This window comes from Meles meles, chromosome 9, assembly GCF_922984935.1.
Source record: "Meles meles chromosome 9, mMelMel3.1 paternal haplotype, whole genome shotgun sequence".
Lineage (NCBI taxonomy): Eukaryota > Metazoa > Chordata > Mammalia > Carnivora > Mustelidae > Meles > Meles meles.
The window spans coordinates 51,000,377-51,025,434 of record NC_060074.1 but is presented as its reverse complement, the minus strand read 5'-3'; the positions used below and the strand labels follow the sequence as shown (position 1 = coordinate 51,025,434).

Sequence of the window (25,058 nt, the reverse complement as noted above, 5' to 3'; positions counted from 1 at the left end):
GACACAGAGAGAGAAAGATCACAAGCAGGCAGAGAGACAGGGGGAAGCAGGCTCCCTGATGAGCAGAGAGTCTGATGTGGGGCTCGATCCCAGGACCCTGAGATCATGACCTGAGCCGAAGGCAGAGGCTTAACCCACTGAGCCACCCAGGCGCCCCTGAAACCCACCATCTTATCCCTTTTAATACTTCAAAAGAATCGTCAAGATAGATGGCAAAAGCTAAAGGCCAGAACTTAGGCTTGTGAGTGAATTAACATAATTTGTACCTGCGAGGGCAGAATTCCAAGTAGTGAAGCCCAAATTACAAACACTCCCCATTCATGCTTTACTCTAGGAATACAAATCAAAATGTCGTCTTCTCAGTATTATGAAAAACAGATGCTACACGCACACGATCCCATTAGGGTTATCAATGAGGAAGTATCTAAAAGCAACCGGAAGATACCACAATATCAATATTTCCTAATGGTCAGGCCTTCTTGGACGGAGGAAATCTCTCAAAGGAAACAGTGGAAACCTTCTGGTTAGAGTCACTTAAAGTAAGACCACAAGGCACGATCCTGTGGTCTACTTTCTTCCACGTTAAGTCTGACCACTTGGAAAGTTCGTTCAGGTGAGTGACTGTGGCCAGGGTGGCAAGGAGCCAAGATGAACCATGTATGAAGGAAAAACAGGGAAAGAGACTCTGATTCCTGATCCAGGGATTCCAACAGTGTGTTCAGGTTGTGAAAATCCATCAGTCTGTACACTTAATGCTCTGGGCCCATTTCTGTTTGTCTATTATTCTTCAACAGAAAGATTTTCTGAAGGAGTTAGGAGCTACCATCCTCAAGAACAACCAAAAGATGTTTTTCCATTTCTCCATTACCCACAGAAAACTTAGAGGAAACCACTGGCATTTCTGATAATTACTGGTGAAATAACAAAAATATTGCTGTCTAATGTTAGTGAAGGACTCCATTCAATGAGGATTGGGACCTGGTAAATTCACAGATGATCCGGAGATTTCTAAACCAAACAAATGCTTTCCAAAATGCCAGCGACTATGAGACTCGAAACTCCGAGTGAGACTCAAAACTCCAAGTGTGAAGGGCCTTTGGAGAGGCTGCACTCTGACGAGCTGAACGCTTCCACAAACCCAGAAGGCCACACAGCCTGAAACATTCCCTCCGGGTTCGCGTGGGGATGGCCTGATTAGTCAGCAAGGGAATAATGATTTTATGATAAGGCCTGGGGACTCCCAATTCCAAATGTGTAACATCCTGGTCCCAAAGCATTTGGACTGAATTGGCCTCCCAGGTTCACCAGGCAGAAGTCCCCGTGGATAACGAATCCCAATTAGTCAAGACAGCACACTATCACTAAGAAAGCATTTCCTCAGAAAAAACACGAAAGCCGACCATACTGGGGACTGAAGGGGCCAGAAGTGAAACTAACCCACAGAACTACTCACCTGATTCACCACCTTTGCATGGGGTCTCCCCAGCTTTCCTGAAGATGACACAGGGCAGTCCAGACCTCACTGAGCAATGCTGTCATGAAACAAAATGGTGTTCTACCAACTTCTATTAGTCTTCCTACTACTTCCCTCAACATTTAAAAAATAATAATAATAATAAATTCCTAAAGGTAGATGAGCTTATTTTCAATCTTTCTCCCACTTGAAGCAGTCGTCTTTACCTACCCCACCAAAATAAAATTGAAACTCCATTAATAGAATTCTGTTACGCCGAAAAATAAATTAATTAATTTTTTAAACTCCATTAATATTCTTAACTCTTCCCATATAAATCCAAACCTTCTCTTGTCCTGTTCCCAGTTACTACAAAGTTTTATCTGGTCATAAATTCAACTACAATTCCTTGCAAAATTTGTATTTCTAGATGAAAATGAGACATTAATTGCTCCTATCCTCTCAATTCAAGAAACCACATCCCAAACCACAAATGCTAAAGATTATGAATCAGAGGAATGTCTATTTGCTTATAACTGCTTGCTACAGGAATAACTAGACTCTTGCATTGAGAACAATCAGCTCATTCTTGACCTACCATCCTATTTATCTTTCTATTCTCAAAGCTAATTGCTTACATAAGCATGCCAATTTGCCCTGATTATAGGATTCTTAATAAATGAATGTTGTTTACATTTCACAAGTGTATTTGAATTTCACTCCGGGAAGCCAAGCTCATCAAGTCTTTGTAAGTGGTAAAACCAGAGATCAAAGCAAAAGGCCTGCATTGAACCAACAAACAATTAGGCTTGAGAATAGAGGCCTAAGCAAAAATACAATTGATTTATTGATTTTTCTACTCCAGAAGTACACCTCAGGGTCACTGTTCACTCTGGAGCTGTGGAAACTTCTCTGCAGATTTTCATTATGCTTATACGATGATTATTTCTTAGTTAATAAGTCTAACATTCAACAGGCTTTGATCCATTTTTCCATACTTCTCATCTTGGTGCTTTTGGTTGCCGCAGACATCTTTAAGAGTTTGGTTTTTTACCTCTTCTCCACATTGACCAATTTCCCCACAATTTTTGGTACCTTTTACACAATTCTTTTCCTACTCTACCATATTCACCAACCCAAGTGTCTCTATTTTTTTGAGGCTCCTAGGAGAGGCTGATGGCACCAAGTTTGAGGACGACTATTTCAGCTTGTCAATCCCTTTACTATCCTGCCTTAAATGAAGTGTTCAGCCAAACTCCCATGGGAGAAGAAAAAGAAAAACAAGAAAAATAAGTCAGGTTCATGAGCAAATCCCTCACTTCAAGGCAGGCCCTGCAGGTACCAGTCAAACCTCAGGGCCCAACACCAGGCACAGAGCCAAAAATGTAAACAATCAGACACCTTTCCCAAGGCCAATGAGTTTTCAGTATAGGCCAGGCACAAGGGCTATCTTACCACACAGAACTCAGTCAAGAGGGATTACCTCTAGAGATAGATAGCAGGGTTTAAAGGCCTCAGAATGTCAGCTTCTGGGGCAAGGGATAGAGGGGCTAACAGCAACTCTTCAAAGAATAACGTGGACAAAGAATTTAGTCACTGAAGTCAGTTACCAGCTGCCCAAGAACACCAAAAATCTGACCGGAGGAACACCTCTGGTGTGCCCTAGAACCAAAAAAGTCTGTGGCAAGGTGGATATCTGTAAGCTCTGCCACGGGTCAGGATCTTTGTTGCGTGTTTTTAAGACCACAAGCAGAGCGTACACTTCTACTGTCCACAACAAATACCATTCTACCTCAGGTAGGGATTCCCAGCCCTTCGGGCCCACATCTGCGGACTAGCTCAATCACGGCTCTCAGGCCTCCCCTCCTCCCCTCGACACTGCTTCCAAATCACAGCCAATGGAAACTGCATACTCCTTAGTGTTATGCTGAAAGAGAGGCTTCAGGAAAAGAGGACAGAGCAACTGGGAAGAGGACAATCACCAGCAGTGTGAGCAGACAGTAGGAAAGAGGTGAGAGGAGTTATTGCTGCCTACAGGATTCAAGCAGGTAAGAGCTAACAAGGTGTATGAAGCCCTTCTACAGAAACCATGACCCCAAGCCCAGGGGACACAGTCCTTGGGATGGGGGAAGGGAGGAAACAGGCCCCATTTTTTTTTTTTTTTTCAAGATTTTATTTATTTATTTATTTAAGCACAAGCGGAAGGGAGAAGGAGACGCCAACTCCCTGCCTAGCAGGGAGCCCGATGCGGGGCTCGATCCCAGGATTCTGGGATCATGACCTGAGGCAGAGGCTTAACTGACTGAGCCACCCAAGGCATGGCCCCATTTGAGAGAAGAGCCAGCTTGTAACTCACCCTCCCTCCTAAGCAGTTCAATCTGTTCTTGTCTAAGGATTCACTGCTTTGTCGGTAAGAGGCTTCCAGCTCCCAGCACACTCTTGCAAAGTAGAGACGACCACCCAGATCAGTGCTTCTTCCGTCAGCCACTTACATGGCACCTATCACTTGCTTAAACATAAGGAAGCCCACTGCACTTTGCCCGTTTACCCCAAGCCCTAAGCAGGGGGGATAAAAAAGAACACACTTCTTTAAGACCAAGGCCTTCAAGCAACAGTTTTTGATAAAGTCAAATAAATCTCCAGAAAAACACGAGCCTACACTTATTTTCTTCTTGAGCCCAGGAGGAAACTACAGGGGAATCCTTCCCCAATCTCAGGTGCTAGGATTCTAGGTCCAGACCTGCACGTGGCATACTCACCTCAAGGAGGGCACCATGCAGGCCAGTAAAGCACCAACCAAGTCTTGGGTTTGCAAAGAACCTCCAGTTGCCAGTATTCCTCGTACAACTTCTGTGTGAGCAGCTCTAATGGAGAGCGCACTCCTCACTTCACTGACGATGCTAAATGTTCAAATACTTTTCCTAAAGCTTATGTGACTTTTTGTCACTGACCCTGGAAATTGTATTCTCTAGACCACACAGAATACACCTACACAAGTTCCTGCACAAAGCTCTTCAAAATGCAAAGTCAGCTAATGGATCACAGTGCGGTATGTTCTGGAAATCTTACACTTTCAAGCGCTAGGATCTTAAAAAAAAAAAAAGAAAATCTCTTTACTATCTTTAACAGTTATGTCAAATTGTATTTCAGTCTACTGGGGAAGAAAAATCAAGCACCTGAGGGAAAATTTTCACTTGCTCAACCTGGTGCAGCAGATAGGATTCTAGAAAGTAGGTTTCCTGCCTCCCAGGCCAACGCTATTTGCTAAGTGAGAGGACACAAGCAAAAGTAATTCGTATCACCTAAGGATGTGAGAGTATGCATACCTTTCCTTCCCAAAAGCCATCTGTGTTTCTGCCAGTCTCTCACAGTAGCCAAACACTTATATTTAGATAACAGCCTTTGATCAGCTTCTATACTAGATATCCAAATGTACTGGCATTATGGGGGGGTGGAATGCACCCCAATAATAAGCATATAATCCTAAGATTGGTGAAATAAAACAGGTCAGAGGTTTAGTACCCAGGATGAGACTGTAATGGCTCAAAGTCACAACACCCCGTTCCCTCCCCTTCTCTACCACCTTTCCTGAACAAGAGAAAGGATGTGAGAAAAGTCAGCGAGCAGCTGACGACGACTGAAGCGCGCTCTCTCAGCCATCCATCTGCTCAGCAGACTTCATGGCAAGAGTTCTCCTTGGAAGTGGTTAAAAGGGAACACCACCTTGCAGAGGGAAATAAATGTTCAAACTTGACTTTCCTTGTCCTTTCACAAGTAATTACATTTGGGGTACATGCATTGCACTGACAGATTGTTTCTTTCTTTCCTCTGATTTGGAAATCCTAAATTCCCAACCAAGGTGGGTCAAGGCTACCTTGATATTAAAAACTGAAGCGCCCATTTGAACACCATCACTAATACCATGCCTGAAAAATGCAACAGCATAGTGAAAATGCCCAGATGTATGACCTTGAATGTGAAACATCACGGGCACCTCCCAGCAGTTACTTCTAAGACATTTTTGCCAATTTTATGCAGTCTGAAACTGGCATTTATCAGATTTAGATATTTTTTTAGATGGTTTTACTGCTAGCTCCAAGCATTTTTTTTTTCCTTCCTAGTTCAAGGGCCCCAGAAGTGTAATAAAATAAAGGGTGAGGGGGCAGAGGGGGGATTCAGAGATCCAAATCTGGGTTGAAACTCCTAGATCAGTTACTCAATAACTGTAGGAGTTTAGGGAACTTAGCTCATTTTATCTCCTAGAATTCATGTGAGGATTAAGCAGAACGACTACATTCAACCTCAGGGCAAGAAGCGGGGGTGGGGGGGGCCTGGATAGAAATTAACTCAAATTAATCACACATCAATGTAGTTCCCAGTATCAAACATATGATAATACTGCCCTACACCGTCACTTTCTAATTGGTATTGATTCTGTTTGCAGAGCAGCCTGATATCTGAGACCACACAGAGATACACCAGCTAAGATAGAGGGCTTAAAATTATCCTTTCCTCCGGCATTCAAAGAAAGAATCCTTGACAAAGGCACTGGGGGACTTACATTTTAGTTGCAGACAATGACTTCAAGCCAAAAATTAGTGAACGGCACGGAAGGTCCAACATAGAAAGAGGTATTCTTGGACAGACACCATCAACAGTTCACCCCACCCCAAAATAAACTTCGTAGCATCATCTTTGAAAATAAAGGACACAAGAGTGTGTGTGCATGCCTATGTGTATTGCCAACATTCGGGTAATGCAACAGAGAGCCATGTGGATATTTTATTATAAATGTGTAGGACCCGAGGGACTCCTGGGTGGCTCAGCCAGTTAAGAGGCTGCCTTCAGCTCAGGTCATGATCCCAGGGCCCTGGGATCGAATCCCATATAGGGCTCCTGGCTCAGTGGCGAGCCTGCTTCTCTCTCTGCCTGTGGTTCCCCGTGTTTGTGCATGTGTATACGCACACTCTTTCTGACAAATAAGTAAGATCTTAAAAAAAAAAAGTGTAGGACTCCCCAAAATAAACACATGCCAATGTTACTGGAAATACGTGACATGTATTCATCCTAAAGGAATAAAACTAGATGTGAATTTATAACTTATGAAAGACTTCCATCAAACAGCATAACAAAAATATCACACACATGTGCACAAACCGTATCACCTAACAGCTGGAAAGGTAGCTACAAGGATGCAAATAGCTAAATATATACAAGGAGTCAGTAGTGTTTTCCCATAAATGTGTTTTATAACTATTATAGCAATACAGAAGACAAGTTTAAGAAGAAAGAGATTCTCCTTAGGAAAATCAAGCTCCTAAGATTTAGAACCAATTTGTACTAGTCTTTAATTGCAGAAGTTCAGTAATTTAAATCTATTTTTTAAAATGTTTTCCTGGGACACCTGGGTGGCTCAGTGGGTTAAGTCTCTGCCTTTGGCTCAGATCATGGTCTCAGGATCCTGGGATGGAGACCCTCATCGGGATTTCTGCTCAGCGGGGAGCTTGCTTCCTCCTCCCTCTCTGCTGCCTCTCTGACTACTTATGATCTCTCTGTCAAGTAAATAAGTAAAATCTTTTTTAAAAAAAAAGTTTTCCTATTGAAAAAAAAATCATTACTTTTTAAAATTTACCCTTCCACTGATCTTAATTCTGCAATCTTTTACTCTCTCCTTTCCATTCATACAAATTAATTTTTTAGATTTGTACCATTTAACTCATTTAGATTGATGAAGGGGTAGGGGGACAGTCATTGAGTAGGTCTGGTCTCGAGAGTTTCCAGAAATAGATGGACTTCTGTCATTATAATTTTTATTTACTCTTCCCCAATGCTTTAAATATTCTAGAGCTTGAGGATGGAATGCTTTTCCATGCCTGAAATGTCTCATTAATTATTGATGTAAGCCATACTCACAATGAGGTGCCTGTACACTTTCCTGCACAGTTCTACTTACTATCTGGTTTTCCTTCCAATATATATATATATAATCCTTATTATAGATGAAAATAAAGCTAGCATCAATAATGCCAACATGATTCCCTTTGCCCCAGGGTAAAGAATTTCTCTACATATATACTTAAAAACTTGCCACCTAAAATTTGTCCTTCTAGCTTGAGCTCCAGATTTAAAAGGTTTGAGTTGATTTCTTAAGCAATTCATGAAGAAAAGCAAGGTTGAGATCATCATGTGTACAACCCCGGAAAAAAAAACAAAAAAACAAAACTGACCTTAAGAGAAATCACCTTCACTTCTAAGCCCATAAAGAGGACTTCTTTCAACTCCTCTTGTAGGTTTCCAAAAAGCAGCTGGAACTGACTAGGGAGAGTTACAGTAAACACCACATCAATGTCCAAATGCATCACTAATAAGAGGGACCCCAAGCTGAGATTTTCCCAAAAGCTTTTTCTCTATTCAAAAAAGGTCAGCCTGATATTTTTTTGTTCTTGTTTTTTGTTTATTTTCAGAGGCTTAGAATATTATAAACAATTAAGAAAAGGACACATCCAGTAATTGTGTATGACACACAGTAGAGCAGAAGAAACCACAACAACCAACCAATGCCCCAACGAGCTTGTGATGTAGAATCATAAATGTCTACATACTAAATTTGTGACTGCTAGACTTCATAATAACACAAATCCACCATGGTAATGATGAAACATTTTTCTAAAGATTAATTCAGATCATGTGTTATTAATCAGCAGAGTAACTAAAAGCTCATGCAAAACACGCTATCCCAGTCTAGCAGAACTCAATTGCATTATTGTCAGGTTTTCCTGTGTCACTGGCCCTTCCATTTCAAGTACACCCACAAACACAACATCACAAGATGAAAAGACAGAAAATCCAGATCTAGGAGGTAAGAACCATGTGTCTGGAAGGAAGAAGATTTTGAACAAAAACGTTTGTCTCTGGGAAGACAGGTCAAGTACGCACCCAGGCTGCCTTGAGAAGTAATTAAGCCTATGCCTTTCCTTTCAGTGTGTCCCATCTTGCACAACAGTGGGGAGCAGCTGTGGGAGATCAGAGAAAATGCAAAGCAGGACAGGCAATCTCCTCTATCTCCCCACTGCTACACCAGACTTTCCCTGGCCTTGAAAAAAGCTTGTGGCCTCTGCTCTTCTAAAGAGCACGAAGCTAACCTGCCATCCAGAACACTGGGCTCCCTCTCAAACTATCCCTTTAGAAAGACCTGAAGAAAGGCAGTTTTAAATGTCCCAGTCTTTCCAAAGTTGGGAGGTTACAAACCAAAATCCTGCAGCAGACACAAAACTGGCTGCCTTGAGCACAAGTTTCTCTCGTTACGTAGCCTCGTAGAGTTTAGAGGTAACTAGCCAGCAAAAGGTAAATGGACAAGTGTAAGAAAGAGGAACGCATAGGCTCTTGCCAGTTTCCCACCCAACATCCCTTGAAGGAGGCTGGGTCACTAAAAATCGGAAGTCTGGGGACCAGCTGCAGTACAGACAGACTCTCGCTGGGCCGAGGGGGAGGCCGCCACACCCTCTTTGAGCTCACAGCACTGTCAAGCTCTAGCTGGGAGGGGTTCAGAAACTTAGTCCCAGCAGAAAAGGAGAGAAAGGAGTCTTCGGTGTCTTGGATTTGGGAAGCTAAAAGGCTAATCGCAGATTTCGGAAGGGAGCCGGGAACTTGGCTGTGCGTGCTGGAGGAGGGAAGGGGTCGCCCTTGATGTCAGAACAGTTCGAAACACGTCCCCGCAAAACTGCACATTCTTGTGGTTTTAAGATTTAAGACCGAAAGGAACGAGCTGAGGCAAAGCTTCTCTCGCGCCTGGGTTTCAGATGCCCCCCTCCCAGCTTAGGGACCGGGGCGCCGCACAGCCCCGGGTTTGCTTATCTTTCCCTTTCGGGCGAGCTCCGCTCAGCCAAGCCGCTAGGTCCGCCTCCAAGTTCGCCTTCGCTCGCCGCCCGCTGCCGGCCACATGCACCCATCTGCCCCGGACCCCGCGAGGCAGCTGATCCGCAGGGACTCGGGATTTGCGGGTTTGGGGTTTATTGTATTTTTAAACAAAAAGCCTTAGCGGCTCGCCACCCCCTTCTCCCCGGCCCGCGCCACCTTTCCTTCACGCCCACGCCGCACCTCCCGGGCACACGCGCTGCGAGGTGCTTCTCCCGCCAGACAATGGGCTCTGGGCCGGCCAGGCAGCCCGGCCCGAGCCCCCGGCCCCATCCCGGAACCCCGAGAGCGCGGAGCGCGGGGGCTAGAGGGGAACGGAGAAAAGTGAGGCTGGGGAGGCCACAAAGGGGAAGGTGGGCGCCTTCCCCCTTGGGGCAGGAGGCTCGCTCCCGGCGCGGGGAGAAGAGGAGGGGGCGGGGGTCAGCGGCGTCTCCCCGCCCGGAGCCCCGGGGCCCCGCCGCGTACTCACCAGCACGATGGCAAACCGCTCCTCCAGTTCACCTGGCTCGGGCATTGGCAGCTTCAAAGGCACGTTGTGCGCCCTGAAATCGGTCTGCTGCGAATCCATACTCCCCGCGTTGCCCATGTTGGCTGCACGCTGGGGCTGGGGGCTGCTCCGGGCCCCTCGCGTTCGCGTCGGAAATCAGAACAGCTCCCGGCGGCCGGCTCCCGCCCGCTGGCGCGACCTGCCCGGCTCCCCGCCCTCCGCTGCGCCCTGGCGAGTGTGCAGCGCGCACCGCTCCCTAGCAGCGCTCCTCGCCGAGCCGCCCCCCGGCCTCCCTCATGCTCTCGGCCGCCCCAGAGCCGTTCCGGCCTCTTTTCCTTGGGAGGGGTCGTCAGGGCGCCGGGCGCCTATCTGCATGTTGCTCCACTGGCACGCCGCCCCCTGCCTGCAATCGCGGCCAGCGGGCGCGTGGTTCCTCGAACTCGGTGTTCCGCCGGGCCGCAGCCGCCGCTGACACTTCCAGCCCCGCGGCTGGCGAACACAACGCTCGTTCGGCGAGCACCTCGAGCAGACAAATGCAGCTCGGCGCTCCCGACACAATGCCCCCCTCGCCCGGCCCCCGCCCCCGGCCCGGCTCCGCCCACTCGCCCCGTGGACTGCCGGGACGCGTAGTTTCTGTCCAAAGTGTCCGCTCGCCGAAACCACGCCCTCTCCGCAGGACCAAGCCTGGGTCAAGCTTCAGAGGCAATCTGTGCGCTTCAGAGGCAATGGTCTATGACCCTTGAGAACTCACTCAGTCCAACAGCAGAAATCACTACCTCGTCTGCGTCGGTTCTGACACTTAATTCGGCACACTTGACAAGGAAGTGATCCAATCAATCTGTGACTGAATGCAAGCATTCTGATTTAAGTTTCAGAAGCTGGTTACCGTTCAAAAGGCTCTAGTTTAACAAGTCCCCTGAAAAGTACTGGCAACGTCCTATTTCATGAACTGGGAAATGGGTCCATGGGTGCTTGTTTTACTGTTCTTTCTTCCTTATGTAACGTCTCTTTAGTGTGACTGAAATGTTTTATAAACAAATATATGCTTTAATGGATTTTTATAAGTATCCACAGCAAGTATATGCATATATGGTCAGACTCCAGGAGCTGAATGAGGATTCAATTCAAAATACACACCTGTCGATAGCTATTACCTATAGATTGTCAGGTGCCTTAATGGGAGAAAAAGAAGATTTTTCTTTTTGCTCTGGAAGACTTCACAGTCTAGTGAAGGAGAAAATTTACACAAATAAGCAGATTTCGTGTGAAATAGAAAGAAGGGCAGGGTGTTCGGGAAGGCTTTGGAGGTGATCTTTGGCTGAAGGCTACCTTATTCCTCCATAAGAGTCCCAGGTATTTTACAAAGAAGCCTGGGCCCAATCTTGTCTCTGGGATGCTTTCCAGACTACTAGTACCCATTTTAAAAGAGTGGAAATAGAAACAGCCTTATAAACAACTTTAGCCAGGTGCTCAAGTTGTAGGTTTCAAGGGCATCCAGCGGTTAACTTGTGACTGAACTCATAAGTCATCCTTTCTTAGCTTAAAGAATTTCTTTAATCGTGCTTTGTGTATCAAATTCACTTGGGGAACTTGTTAAAACTCCACACACCTTGGGCCCTCCCTATAATCAGAATTTCCCTGAGCCAAGAGCTGGAGCATGGGCAGGTGTATTTTTAACAAGCTCCCCAGGTTATTCTGATATGCAACCAGGGTTGTTACCATCTTGTTAAAAAGCAACTGCTTCTGGGAAAGGTAACTCAACAAGACTAAACATCAAGGGCCACATTTCTTTTAGCTTTATAAGCCCCAAGATGTTCGATAACTACTTGTTGAATTGACAAGTGAGTTTTACCAAAAGCCTTTGAAGCAAATACACACACAGACATATTGTATGGGTATGATCTATTAAATAAACCATTTCTGGTCTTCTTTTAAAAAAGGGAGAGAGTATAAATAAATCCAAAATAAAAGTCTAAATAAATGCAATCTGTGTTCCAAAACTACACTGTATCAAAGCTAACAGTGTATTGCCAATCAAAGAAAGAATAACAGAGATATAGATACATATATACACACCCCAACTAGAGAAAATGAGTAAAAAAGAAAAGCAGTTCAAACCAAGTGAGACATTTCTGACCCACAAATGTATTTGTTTTCTTTCCAATCTCTAGACATACACTTTGGCTCTAATTGACACAAAATCAGCCCACCCTGGGGGTTGCCTGTCCGGATGGAAAAGCTAGAACTCTTTTCCACAATTGAGAAATCCTTTTTTATTACACATTTGTGGTTCCCTCTAGCCATATTTCTGCCAGTAACCAGGACCTTTTTCTCCCCTTAAGTCTTATCACATATAGTCTCTCTCATAATCTCACAGTTTGAGAAGAGCCAAGGACAAAGTGTGCAAATCCATGAAGCAAAAGAATTCAGCCATTTCAAGGTTTGCAATCTTTAATATTTGGTTATTATTCATGAGTGCTATTTAGTATATAAATAAAAAACACACTCCGTTACATTATTAGGCTTCTGTAAGAATTTCTATCAAAAATCCCAGGAAAATATTTGTTTGGGGTAGGGTGTGGAGAGGGAGGAAGAAGACATCACTTTAATTGTAACACTCTTACACCTTCCCCATAAAATTAAAATCAGGGGTGCCTGGGTGGCTCAGTTGGTTAAGCCACTGCCTTCGGTTCAGGTCATGATCCCAGGGTCCTGGGATTGAGTCCCGCATCGGGCTCTCTGCTCAGCAGGGAGCTCTGAGCTCTGCTTCTCCCCCTCCCCTCTCTGACTGCCTCTGCCTACTTCTGATCTGTCTGTCAAATAAATAAATAAAATCTTTTAAAAAAATAAAATTAAATTAAATTAAAATCGGTGATTGTTTTCAAATACGAATTTCATTTTCTGACTACTAATACATATGACTTATTATAGTTGCTGCTGCAAAAAGTGGGCAAAAAATAAACTGTCTGTTTAAATTCTCCATTCACCTTTCATGGAAATGAAATTTTAGAACTTTTTATTTCATGTACTCAGCATTTGCAAGCTAGGCCAAGGATAGCTTGATCAGGAATTCCCCGATTACAAAGCAATTACTTGCGAAGAAGCTCTTCCATCATTCAAAACAAATACTTCTACAAAGTCAGCTGAGTTTCTTTGGTATTTCCTCAAGTTTTAAACATAAGGAAGTGTTCTACAACTAAGTTCACTTAGCTTCTTAAAAGGGCACTGGTGCAACCCTAAGAAGAGTCTCCTTGTGTGTATAATTATAAGAAATGAGATAAGTGCCATGTGATGAGCAAAGCCATCTACAGCCCTGAACCAAAACTGTGAAGTTGTAGTAGCTGAGACTTTAGAAGTCAACTTACATCCACAAGAGTCCTGAAAGATTCATATATCTAACCATATTTATGTTTAAAATATTAATTGAGCACTTACTAAGAGCCAGATACTGCTATTGATTTTAAACAAATAAACATGGTTTATTCAATTTCTAAACACTAGTAATAATGGATTCAATAGTATATTTTCTCATTAAACAAAAAATCTGGAGAAAGGTGGATGCTAGGGTTGCTTCAGCAACTTAGTAAGGCTAGGACCAGTAACTATGTGATGGCTTGCTCTTTCCACATACTTAAAAATAGCTGCCAGAGTGTCACAGATCAAGTATGTATTCAGGGCAAATCATGGAGAAGGGGCGATTTCAGTTATTCCTCATTTTCTAGAACTGAATAACACAGTCATTTCCTGCTAGGGGAAGAAGTGGGGAGTGGGATAAAACCTGGGGCTGGACACATTTCGTTTGCTGATAGAATCTAGATTTAGATAAAAGGTAAAGGGGATATGATAAGAAATGGGTAGGCAGCAACATCTTCTAATCCCTCCCCCACACATTTCATATTTTTGAATAATACTTTACATTTGTCTTCATATTTTTACAAAATACTTTTACTTGCTTTATGTTACTTCATCCTGTCCATACAACAACAAGGAATTTAAAGCTCGACAAAATCACTTTTCTCTAGTTTATAGAGCAAGTGACAGAGTTACAACTTAGGTATTTTGATTCCCAAACCAGTATCCTTCACTGCCTTAAAAAAAATAATTCTTTAAAATTGTCATTCACAGGTAGAAACATAACAAGACTTCTGCTTCTGATCAAGATAGAGTAATAGGGATCAGATTGAATGTGAACATAATAAAATGCTAGACAAAATACATTAAGCAATGTCCCTCAAGTGTTATGTGTTGTAAAAAGAAGGACAGAGTGTGTGCAGGGGCTACAGAGATGATCTTGGTCCGTGACTATTAATTCCTCTGTAACAGTCTTGTTTCAGGTGTTTTACAAAGAAGATTGCCTCCTCTGGTAGGCAGTGAAGAAAAAGGATCCCTGAGAGATCAGGAATAAATGAAGCGTACCCTACAATCACCCCAGCTTACTGCCTGGAGAAATTTCTAGACCACCGTGCACAGAGAAGGACCCAGACTGGGCCTACTGGAGCCCCAGACTTGAGAAGGCAGAGGCGAGAGTTCAGTGAACCCAAAAATGTCAGCATTCTCAGGACAGCATACAGGGAGGAAAAAACAGCTTTAAGAACTCCTTATGTCTGAAGAGGTTCCCATTCCAGTACTCAGTTGAGTGCTGATTAGTAAGTGGTGAGGAAAAAACTCAAGGCTGATCATTTTATAATAATAAATGACTGAACTCATCAATAGAACTTGACACACAATGGCAGTGCTTCAAAATACCTGAACTTCAGGCAGAAATCTACAAATCCGCAATTATGGTTATAGTTAAATACTCCTCTCTTGATATTTGTTCAAACAAGTAGACAGAAATCAGTAAGGGTGTAGAAAACTTAAAAAATACTATCAACAACATGATCTAATTGATATTTATAAACTACCTCACCCAATAACACAGTACACAATTTTTCAAATGCACAAGGCACATTTACCAGATTGACCTTATTCTGGACTATAAAAATTCTCAATTAATCATCAATAAGTATTAAAAGATTCCAATATTACAAATTTTATTGTCTTGCTACAATGAAATTAAATTAGAAGAACACAAAAATATCTGAAAAATCCTCAAATATTTAGGAAAAAAATAACAAATTTCTGAAAAACCATGGATCAATTAAAAGTTTAAAGGGAAAATTATGACATGAAAATTATGAATGGAAGAGAAAACACTGCATATTAAAATTTTGTGGATGCAGCCAAAACAGTACTTAGAAAGAAATTTAGACCAGCAAGTGCCTATATAGGAAAAGAATAAAGGGCTCAAATTAGTGTCTTTAGTTTGTTCTACCTTAAGAAACTAGAAAAAAGAAGCAAGTGAAAACAAAACAAAGAGGACGAAAGGGATAATAAAGACAAGAGCAAAGGTCAAGGAAATAGAAAACAGGAAAAATAACAGAAAAAACGAAGAAACTAAAAGCTAGTTCTTGAGAAGGTCAAGAACTAGCTAGTCAGATTCATCAGGAAGAAAAGAAGACACAAATAACCAATATCACAAATGACATGGAGACAACACTATGTAATTACACCAACTAAAAAGATAATCAGAGAATGTTTTGAACAACTTTATGTCAATAAGTTCAATCATGTAGATGAAATGGACATATTCATTCCTTTAAAGACCCAAACTACCAAAACTGATTCAAGATAAAATAAATAACCAGAACAGTCATATCTATGAAAAAATTGAATATATATTTAAAATCTTCCACAAAGAAAAATAGAAGCCTAAGGAGCTTCACTAGGAATTTCCCCAGTTGGGGCACCTGGTTGGCTCAGTGGGTTAAACATCTGCCTTCAGCTCTGGTCATGATTCTGGGGTCTTGGGTTTGAGCCCTGCATCAGGCTCCTTGCTCAATGGGGAGCCTGCTTCTCCCTCTGCCTCCAATTCCCCTTGCTTGTACTCTCTCTCTCATGTAAATATATAAAATCAAGAAAGAAAGAGAGAGAGAGAGAGGAAGAAAGAGAGAAAAAAGAGAGGGAGGGAGGAAGGAAGAAAGGGAGAAAGAGAGAAAGGGGGGAAGAAGGGAAAGAAGTTTCCCAATTACTTAAAGAAGAGAGAATACTAATTCTACCTAAACTTTCCAGAAAATTGAGAATGAATATTTCCCAACTCATTCTGAAGGCCAACATTATCCTGATACCAAAACTGGTCAAAGACATTATAAGAAAGGAAAGTATAGCCAATATTCCTCATGAATATTGGTATAAAAATTCTGAACAAAATTTGAGTACATCATGACCAAGTGGGGTTTACCCCAGTAATGCTAAATTGTTTTAGTATTTGAAAAATCAATCGATGTAATTCAAAATTTTAACAGACTAAAACAGAAAAACACATGATATCTCAAGAGATAGAGAAACACATTTGATAAAATCCAACATCCCTTCCTGATAAAAACCCTCAGCTAATTAGAAATATCAAGGAACTTCTGTGATAAAAGTCATCTACCAAAAAACCTACTACCAATATCATACTTAATGGTAAGAGAATAAATGCTTTCTCCTAAAATCAGGAACAATGTTTAATTCAGCATTGTATGGGAGGTTCTAGCCTGTACAATAAGAGAGAAAACAAACAAAAAGCTATCCAGTTTGGAAAAACATGAAGCAGGAATAATGTTTAATTCAGCATTGTATGGGAGGTTCTAGCCAGTGCAACAAGAGAGAAAACAAACAAAAAGCTAACCAGTTTGGGAAAAAGATGAAGCAAACGGTCTTTGTTCATAAATGACATGATCTTCTATGTAGAAATTCTTACAGAATTTATAAAGTAGTTACTGAAACTAATGTGTGAGTTTAACAAGGATTCAGTTTACAAGATTGATATACAAAATTAAAATATAGGGGTGGATAAAATGGGTGAAGGGGAGTAGAAGGTACAAGTTTCCAGTTATAGAATGAGTAAGTCATGGCGATGAAAGTTATAGAGAATATAGCTGATGGCATTTTAATAGCATTGTATGGTGAAAAAAAATACACACACACACACACTTTTGGAGGTGATGGGATATGTTCATTAGCTTGATCATGGTGCTGGTTTCATGGGTGTAAACTTATGTTAAACCTATCAAATTATAAACTATAACTATGTATAATTTATTGTTGGTTAGTTATAGCTCCATAAGGCTGTTACAAAAAAATAAAAGTCAATTGTTTTCTCTCTCCTCATCCTTCAAGGAACTTAGAACACCATAACTCAAATCTCTCTTCCTACCTTCCATGTTAATGTTGTTTATTATTTTAACTCCTCTTTATCTATTCACATTAGCCTCTAGTAGTAGCAATATTACTAGCATGGCCAATCCTTAGGTTTACTAGTATGCTTACAAATTCATTTGCTTTTTGCATTCCCCTTTTTTTCTTCTACATTTACATTTCATTTTTCAAAAGAACATTCTTTATTATTTCTTGCAATGAGAGTTTGTGAATGGCAAAATTATCTGGCAATGTCTCATTTGCCCTGTCTTTTTTTTTTTTTTTTTTTTTTTTTTTGCCGTCAGTCTTGAAATATAGTTTATTTGGTTATAAATAAACTTCAGGCTGAAATAAAAGAACATCAGACTGAAAGGTCTTTTCCTTCCTCATTCTAAAGATAGTAGTCCATTGTCTCCCAGCCTTCATTGTCAGTGATGAGCAATCTGTCACTGTAATTTTCACTTACTGTTTAAAAACAGATATTGTAGGGGCCTCTGGCTGGCACATTCAGTTTAAGCAGCCGACTCTTCATTTCAGCTCAGGCCATGATCTCAGGGTCCTGGACAGAGTCCTATATCAGGTTCTGTGTGCATCAGGGAGTCTGCTTGGGAGTCTCTCTCTCCCTCTCTCTCTGCCCCTCCCCACTGCTTGCACACCCACTCTCTCTCTCTCTCAAATAAATAAATAAATCTTCTAAAAAAATAGATATTGTATCATTTTCCCTCTGGTTTCCTTATTGATTGAGATTTAAATTTCACTGATGAAATTATGGTAGAAGTTCTAGTTCTTTGTGGGTCTGCCTGTTCCTGCTTATTTATCATTTTTTTAATCTTTCTTAAAATATTTCTGTTTGAGTACAGTTGACACACAACGTAACATTAGTTTCAGGTGTACAACTTAGTGATTCAGCAAGTCTATGCATTATGCTGTGCTCACCACAGGTGTAGCTCCCATCTGTCACCATACAACACTATCACAGTATCATGGACTTTATTACTTGCTTGTTCCTTTTTGCTCTATCCCATCATTTCAAGAGATTTTTGGAAGAGGGAAAAACATAGATATGTATTCTGTTCACCATTTTGGTAGAAACCTATCAACCTATTTGCTTCTTTTGCTTTGTTTTTTTTTTTTAATATTTTATTTATCTGACAGAGAGAAATCACAACTAGGCAGGCAGAGAGAGAGGAGGAAGCAGGCTCCCCATGGAGCAGAGAGCCCGATGTGGGGCTGGATCCCAGGACCCTGGGATCATGACCTGAGCCGAAGGCAGAGGCTTTAACCCACTGAGCCACCCAGACGCCCCGCTTTGGTTTGTTTTAATAGGCATTGGGAATTTTATTTTAACTATGTCTGAAATAGTGCCACCTTCATAATTAAAAAAAAATAATAAACTTAATAGATTCTAGCATCTCCAACATTGTTCTAGAGAATTATAACTATTTGTTGGCTTTTGAATCGAAGCTCTTATCTTGCCTCTGTCTCTGAGATTCCACCTCCTTTAGGCCCCTCTGTATACACCATGTCACATAAACATACCTTCAAATTGGGCAAAAATCCATCTGGGTCATTTTTCTTTGAACAATTTTATTTTTAAATAATCTCTACACCCAACATGGGGTTCAAACTCACAACTCCAAGATCAGGAGTCATGTGCTCTTCTGATTGGGTCGACACCAGGCATCCCCATCTGGGTCATTTTTGAATGACAGTAACACAGAAACTTAATTTCATTTACATAAGTTTAATACACGTGTGAATATATATTGTAGACATATAAAGAACACACTGAAGCTTCTTTCAAAATAGCCAATATATTAAACAAGTATATCACTATAGAAATCAAAACACATGAAAGAAAGACCAACTAGAGGGAGGGTGGGAGGAAGGAAGGAAAGAGAGAGAGAAAGAAAGAAAGAGAGAGGAGGGAAAGAAGGAAAGAGAGAGAAAGAAAGGAAGGAAGGAAGGGAGGGAGGGAGAGAGAAAGAGAAAGGAAACAGAAAAGAAAAAGGAAAGGAAAAGTAGAGGAAAGGGAGAGGGGCACGTGGGTGGCTCTGTCGGTTAAGCCCCTGACTCTTGGTTGTGGCTCAGGCCATGATCTCAGGGTCCTGAGACTGAGCACCCCCCCCCCCACCTGCCATGAGCTCTGCATTCAGCTTGGAGTCGGCTTCAGATTCTTTCCCCTTCCCTCTGCTCCTCCCCCAAATCATGTGTGCTTTCCCTTGTTCTCAAATTAATAATGAAATAAAAGCTTAAAAAAAAAAAAAAAGGAAGGGAGGAAGATAGGCATCACAAAGTGTGGAGAGCATTGTATGAAAAATCGAGTTCAGACTATTCCTTGCCATCCTCCCACCTCTATCACCGACTCTCTCCCTTCTTCCTGCATTCCTGTACTGGACTGCCTCCTCCAAAATCCTCCTTCACAACCTACTTTAACAAATGACTGGATAGGGAGGTCTTAGCCGGCGATGCCAACAAAAATGGCAACAACAGAGGAATGTGCCGCTGACTTGAAGTGCCTGCTTTTCTTTTAGGGAGTCCTCTTAACTGCCCGACTTCGTGTTAACTCTCATCCAGGAGGCGAGGGTTCCTAAGCCAGGCTGCGTGGGAAGCCCAGGGAGCTCCATCCACACCTGCCTTCTCTGCAGATAAACACAGAACTCACAGCCACTGCGGCTATCCATCTGGCACCTTTCAACAGCTTCCAAGTCTGAGAAAACAAACCCTTTAAAAAAAGGTTTTTTAAAACAAGAAAGCCCAAAGGGGACATTTTTGTTTCCGGCTGCAACCATTTCCTCCAGGATAAACAACACAGGGAGATTATGACAGAGAATGAGTCGGAGTAAAATCTAGTTCCACTGATATATATTACACATATTGAATATCTAAGTTTATGATTTTATTTACTTTTCTCATTTGTCCCTTGGGAGAGTTAAGTTTTAGGGGAGAACCATACATTTCTTTCTGAACACACGGGAAAAGGAGGCTTATCATCCTAGAAGAAGCGATCAGACTTCCCGAAACCTATCCTTTCCTCCTTCTCTGGCTCAGCCCACATACATAAAAAATTGCCCTTTTTGACATTCAGGGAAGAATGTTCACAAACTCATGATTATTCTGCCTAGTGAATTTGAGTTCCTGGACTTCTATTTAAATACTAAGGGCTAGTAACCCGGTAAAAACGGTGCTCAGTGGACTTGATCCCTGCTTCTCTTGCTTACTGAGTGATCCTGGGAAAATTCATTAACCTCTTCAAGCCTCAGTTTCTACATTTATGAAATGAAAGCAAATATGCCACCAGTTAATTGTTAAGATTAAGGGAAATAACTTACATACACCAACTATCAAGACTGTGCTTAGGGGCGCCTGGGTGGCTCAGTGGATTAAGCCGCTGCCTTCGGCTCAGGTCATGATCTCAGGGTCCTGAGATCGAGCCCCGCGTTGGGCTCTCTGCTCCGCAGGGAGCCTGCTTCCTCCTCTCTCTCTGCCTACTTGTGATCTCTCTCTCTGTCAAATAAATAAAAATAAAATCTTAAAAAAAAAAAAGACTGTGCCTGATGTATGGTGAGAGGCTCAATAAGATATTTTCCTCCTTACGCTATTTTCTTCAATAGAGTCATGGACTTAATCTTGGGCTTATTAATGAAGCAAAAAAAAATTTCTACAGTACCTGAATGGGTAAAGGGAAAATATGTAAATACGTGGTACTTGTTTTAGATACCAGGAAGATATATTGATATAAAACAGCACATGCTTTGGTTTGCACCGATGAGTGCTTTCTTTTCTTCCAACGATAAAGCTCTGTTCCGGTGATTCAGTATAATAGTAAATGAAAAATTTAATGCCACTGTCAGAGGAATCCAAACAGTATTTCCCAAACCTGTCTGATAATAGGACCCACGTGGGATGCTTATTGATCTTACAGATTCCCATGTGCCTTCCCTAGAAATTCTAATTCAGTAGGTCCGGGTTGGGCCTGGGAATCTGTATGTTTAACACAAACCCCAGATGGTTCCTATTTTCGGCAAGTTTAGGAAACACTGATTAATTGCTTGGGACTCGGGAAATGACTCATCTGCAATTAAGCAATAATGCCTCTACTTAAGGAACAATGCCAAGTTATTTTAAAGCCATTGAATAATTATATACCCTGCTCAAAAAATTGAATTAGCTATTATTTCAATCAGAGGGATTGTTCCATTTAGAATACATTTATACAAAATTTTAAAGTTTTTTAAATGTCACTAGTTCTTCATATTTGCATTTGTTGTGTTTTTTAGGTTTGGGAGGAGGACAAAGCATCATTGTATAAATTGTCCATGACTTATCTAGGGACAGATTTGTCAGGTGTCCCAATTTTGAGGAGGAATCTTGGGTATGAAGCTTTCTTCTTGCCCTGAGACTGACAGTTATATGCAAAACTAGGCTGAATAGATGCCAAAGATGACATTAGACACAGAAAAAATCAAATTGTCCAGAGCTACTGAATGTTACTTATAACATTCCGCGTTTTGATTTTATCGAATTAGTTTTACTAACAGATGTTTATTGTATTATATCATTCTAATTGCAATCATTTTCCGTACACAATTAAGATCAAAGGGAAGTTCACTGGTGGAAGGAAGGGGAGAGGGCTGGGTGGCTAATTAGCAGAACTGAAAGATCTCCCTCAGAGGACGAAGCCCTTTGCCTGCTCTGGAATCACTAGTTACAAACACCTGCAGAGCTCACGCTCTCTCAAGAGAACTGAATTCTGCTAACCTTTTCAACTGTACTAGAAAAGTGCTTGCAATGGCAGGGGCCAGACAGACCTGTCTCAGTTCCAATTCACATTGCCTGGTTGCTTTGTTTTGCCAGATTTAGGGAATGGAAGGAAACCATTCAAAATACTGAGCTGAATCTGTGAGAAAGAACCAGTGGGAAATGCATAGACGCAGTAGACATGTATTTTTTTGTCTGTCCAACACCCCTTCTTGGAAAATCACCCTCTTCTAGGAACTGCTCTTCCCTCCCTTCTGTGCCATAATTAACAAAGGAGCCGCCATAGTTCTTTAGGTCTCTTGGGCACTGTTGACCTCCTGAAGGGTGGGATTCTGACTCAGGTTTGGCGAAAATCCTTCTCCCCCTCTTTCTGATATTTGATTTTGGATTAAAAGTGTCTGGTTTCATTTTCTCGGGTGGCTGAAGCTGTAGGCTATAAAGTTGAAATGTGGTTGATGACCGGGGTGACTGTTAAGTGGAGAGAAAAGAAGCAGGCATAACATGTAGAGGTAGAAGCTGGAGAGAAAGATCTGCCTGGAAATCCTGCTTATACAAGAAGGAAGCAGTTGATAAACTGAACACAGTTTGCAAAACTCTCTAAGAATTGGCTTCCTTATCTGCAAAATAAAGGCAATCCTAATAGTATTGATTCCAAGTGGTTTTGGGGAGGAATAATTATGATAATTGATAGAAATCACCAAATACTGGACTCCACATGTGGAAAGAGCTCAATAAAGGTCAACCAATAAGCACCCCTAGACATGAGGTTAACAAAAGTAAACTACAGGAGTGGGACCCATATTCAAAGGACAAGATGTGACAAGATTTCCGGCTCTGTTGATTAGAAAAATACCCCAAAATGAAGTTGACACTTGACTACAATTTTAACCCAACTGTCAGAAAAACCTCAGGCATGGTGAAAAGTGGAAACCCCAAAGCAGGGTTAATAATGATAGTAATTACAAATAAATAATTTGTCCTGAGTGCTAACTGTAGGCCAGCCAGGAAGTTGAGTGGTTTACATTCTTAATACTTAACTGTCACCAGACGGGTTTGGTCTTATTCCTATCTTACCGATGAGGAAGTTGATGAATGATGTTGCAATCTGCCTTCAACAAAGACTATTCACCAAGAGCCCAGCATTCCCAGCACCTAGGGCCAGTGTATTTAAGAGAAGTGGCTGTCTCTCGCTTCTGCCTGTCGCCTCTGTCCATCAGCCTGTCTTGGTTACTGGTCAGTTGCCAAGCCCATGACACGGCCAGTACCAAACTGAAGGAGTGTGACCTCAAGCCAAAGAAGCATATTTCACTTTCCCAGGCCACTTTGCTTCTTGCTCTCTTAGAGTGAGTGTGCTCTGCGGTTCTATTTCAATTTTTCACTTTCCTCTTTGTATGGCTCCTCTGCTTCTGCTGGGAAGCCTCACCCTGAATTCCTTTCTTTTCCAATGGGAGGTCTGTACAGAACTTTCGGCTAAGACTGAATTATCACCTAAATCAGAGTCTATTTTTAGTCTTTGGTTTTTTAATCTGTAATTCTTTTCTTTTTTTTTTTAAAGATTTTCATTTATTTATTTGACAGACAGAGATCACAAGTGGGCAGAGACAGGCTGAGAAAGAAAGGGGGAAGCAGGCTCCCCACTGAGCAGAGAGCCCGATGCGGGGCTCGATCCCAGGACCCTGGGATCATACGTGAGCTGAAGGCAGAGGCTTTAACCCACTGAGCCACCCAGGCACCCCTTAATCTGTAATTCTTGACTGACTTTGGTTCCTATGGCCTTCTGTTTAGTCTCAATTATTGCTTTGCCCTGATTTGTGGGATCATTGTATGTGCTAATTGGAACGGTTTGTCTAGCTTTAGCTACCCATGATCACAGCTTCCCAGAAAATACCAGGTATATCTCCTCCTTCAACCAGCATATTCTGATTCCTTGCCTCTGCCTTGAGGCTCTTCATTCTGGTCTGTCATCTGGTATCCTTGTCCTCCAGAAATATGCATTTTTTATTTCCCCTACTAGCTTATATGTCCTAGCTCTAGAATAATGTGCTTCACAGTGTGATTCTCAGTCCGTATGCACTTGAATCACCTAGAGTGCTTTATTTTTATTTATTTTTTATTTTTTTAGTATATGTGCTGCCAAAGTGAACACTTGTTTTTTATTTTTTTAAACATTTTATTTATTTGAGAGAAAGACAGTAAGCATGAGTGGGGAGAGGGGGAGAGGGCAAGGGAGAAGCAGTTTCCTCGCTGAGCAGGGAGCCTGATGCAGGGCTCCATTCCAGGACCCCAAGATCATGATCTGAGTGGAAGGCAGATGCTTAACATTCTGAGCCACCCAGGCACCCCATGAGGGCTTTATGAAAATAAACGTTATTAGGTTCATCACCACAAATCAGAATTTCTAAGGTAAGCCCAAGAAGTATACCGTTTTTAAAGACATTATTTTTAAGTAATCTCTACACCGAATGTTTGGGTGAATCCACAACCCAAAGATCAAGAATCACCGTTCTACCAACTGAGCCAGCCAGGGACTCCTAGCATGTTTTTTTTGTTCGGTTAGTTTTTTAAGATTTTATTTATGGGGCACCTGGGTGGCTCAGTTGGTTAAGTGGCTGCCTTTGGCTCAGTTTATGATCCCAGGATCCTGAGATTGAGTCCCACATGGGCTCCTTGCTCAGCAGGGAGTCTGTTTCTTCCTCTCCCTCTGCCCCTCCCCCTGATTCATGCTCTCTCTCTCTTTGCACTCTCTCTCTCAAATAAATAAAATCTAAAAAAAAAAAAAAATAGTTTATATTTATTTATTTGACAGAAAGAGAGAGAGCACAAGCAGGGGAAGCAGTAGGCAGAGAGAGAAGGAGAAGCAGGCTCCCTGCTAACCAAGGAGCTCAATCTCAGAACCCTGGGAATTATGACCTGAGCCGAAGGCAGACGCTTAACTGATGGAACCACGAAGGCGCTCCCCTCACATGCATTTTTTTTTAAAGATTTTATTTATTTATTTGACAGAGAGAGAGACAGTGAGAAAGGAAAGACAAGCAGGGGGAGCGGGAGAGGGAGAAGCATTCTTCCGGCTGAGCAGGGAGCCCAATCTGGGGCTCGATCCAGCACCCTGGGATCATGACCTGAGATGAAGGCAGACACTCAACGCTTGAGCCATCCAGGTGCCCTCCTCACATGCATTTTTAACAAGCTACCCAGGTGATTTTTTTTTTTTAAGATTTTATT

The 25,058-nt window shown here is 42.0% G+C and overlaps 1 protein-coding gene across 11 annotated transcripts in view; it reads right to left on the bottom strand.

Annotated features, from left to right (window-relative positions):
- The window catches only part of FMNL2 (formin like 2), a 316,452-nt gene extending 306,104 nt beyond the window's left edge, over positions 1 to 10,348 (bottom strand). For 5 of the 11 annotated variants that reach the window (XM_046019155.1, XM_046019163.1, XM_046019164.1 and 2 more), the window contains exon 1: positions 9,837 to 10,347. In XM_046019155.1, the coding sequence (XP_045875111.1) occupies positions 9,837 to 9,953 (117 nt within the window). In that variant the 5' untranslated portion in view covers positions 9,954 to 10,347. Of the gene's footprint in view, positions 1 to 9,836 lie in introns of all 11 variants that reach the window. The other 6 variants (XM_046019160.1, XM_046019156.1, XM_046019157.1 and 3 more) reach the window with 3 other exon arrangements.
- Between the last annotated feature and the right edge of the window lie 14,710 nt (positions 10,349 to 25,058).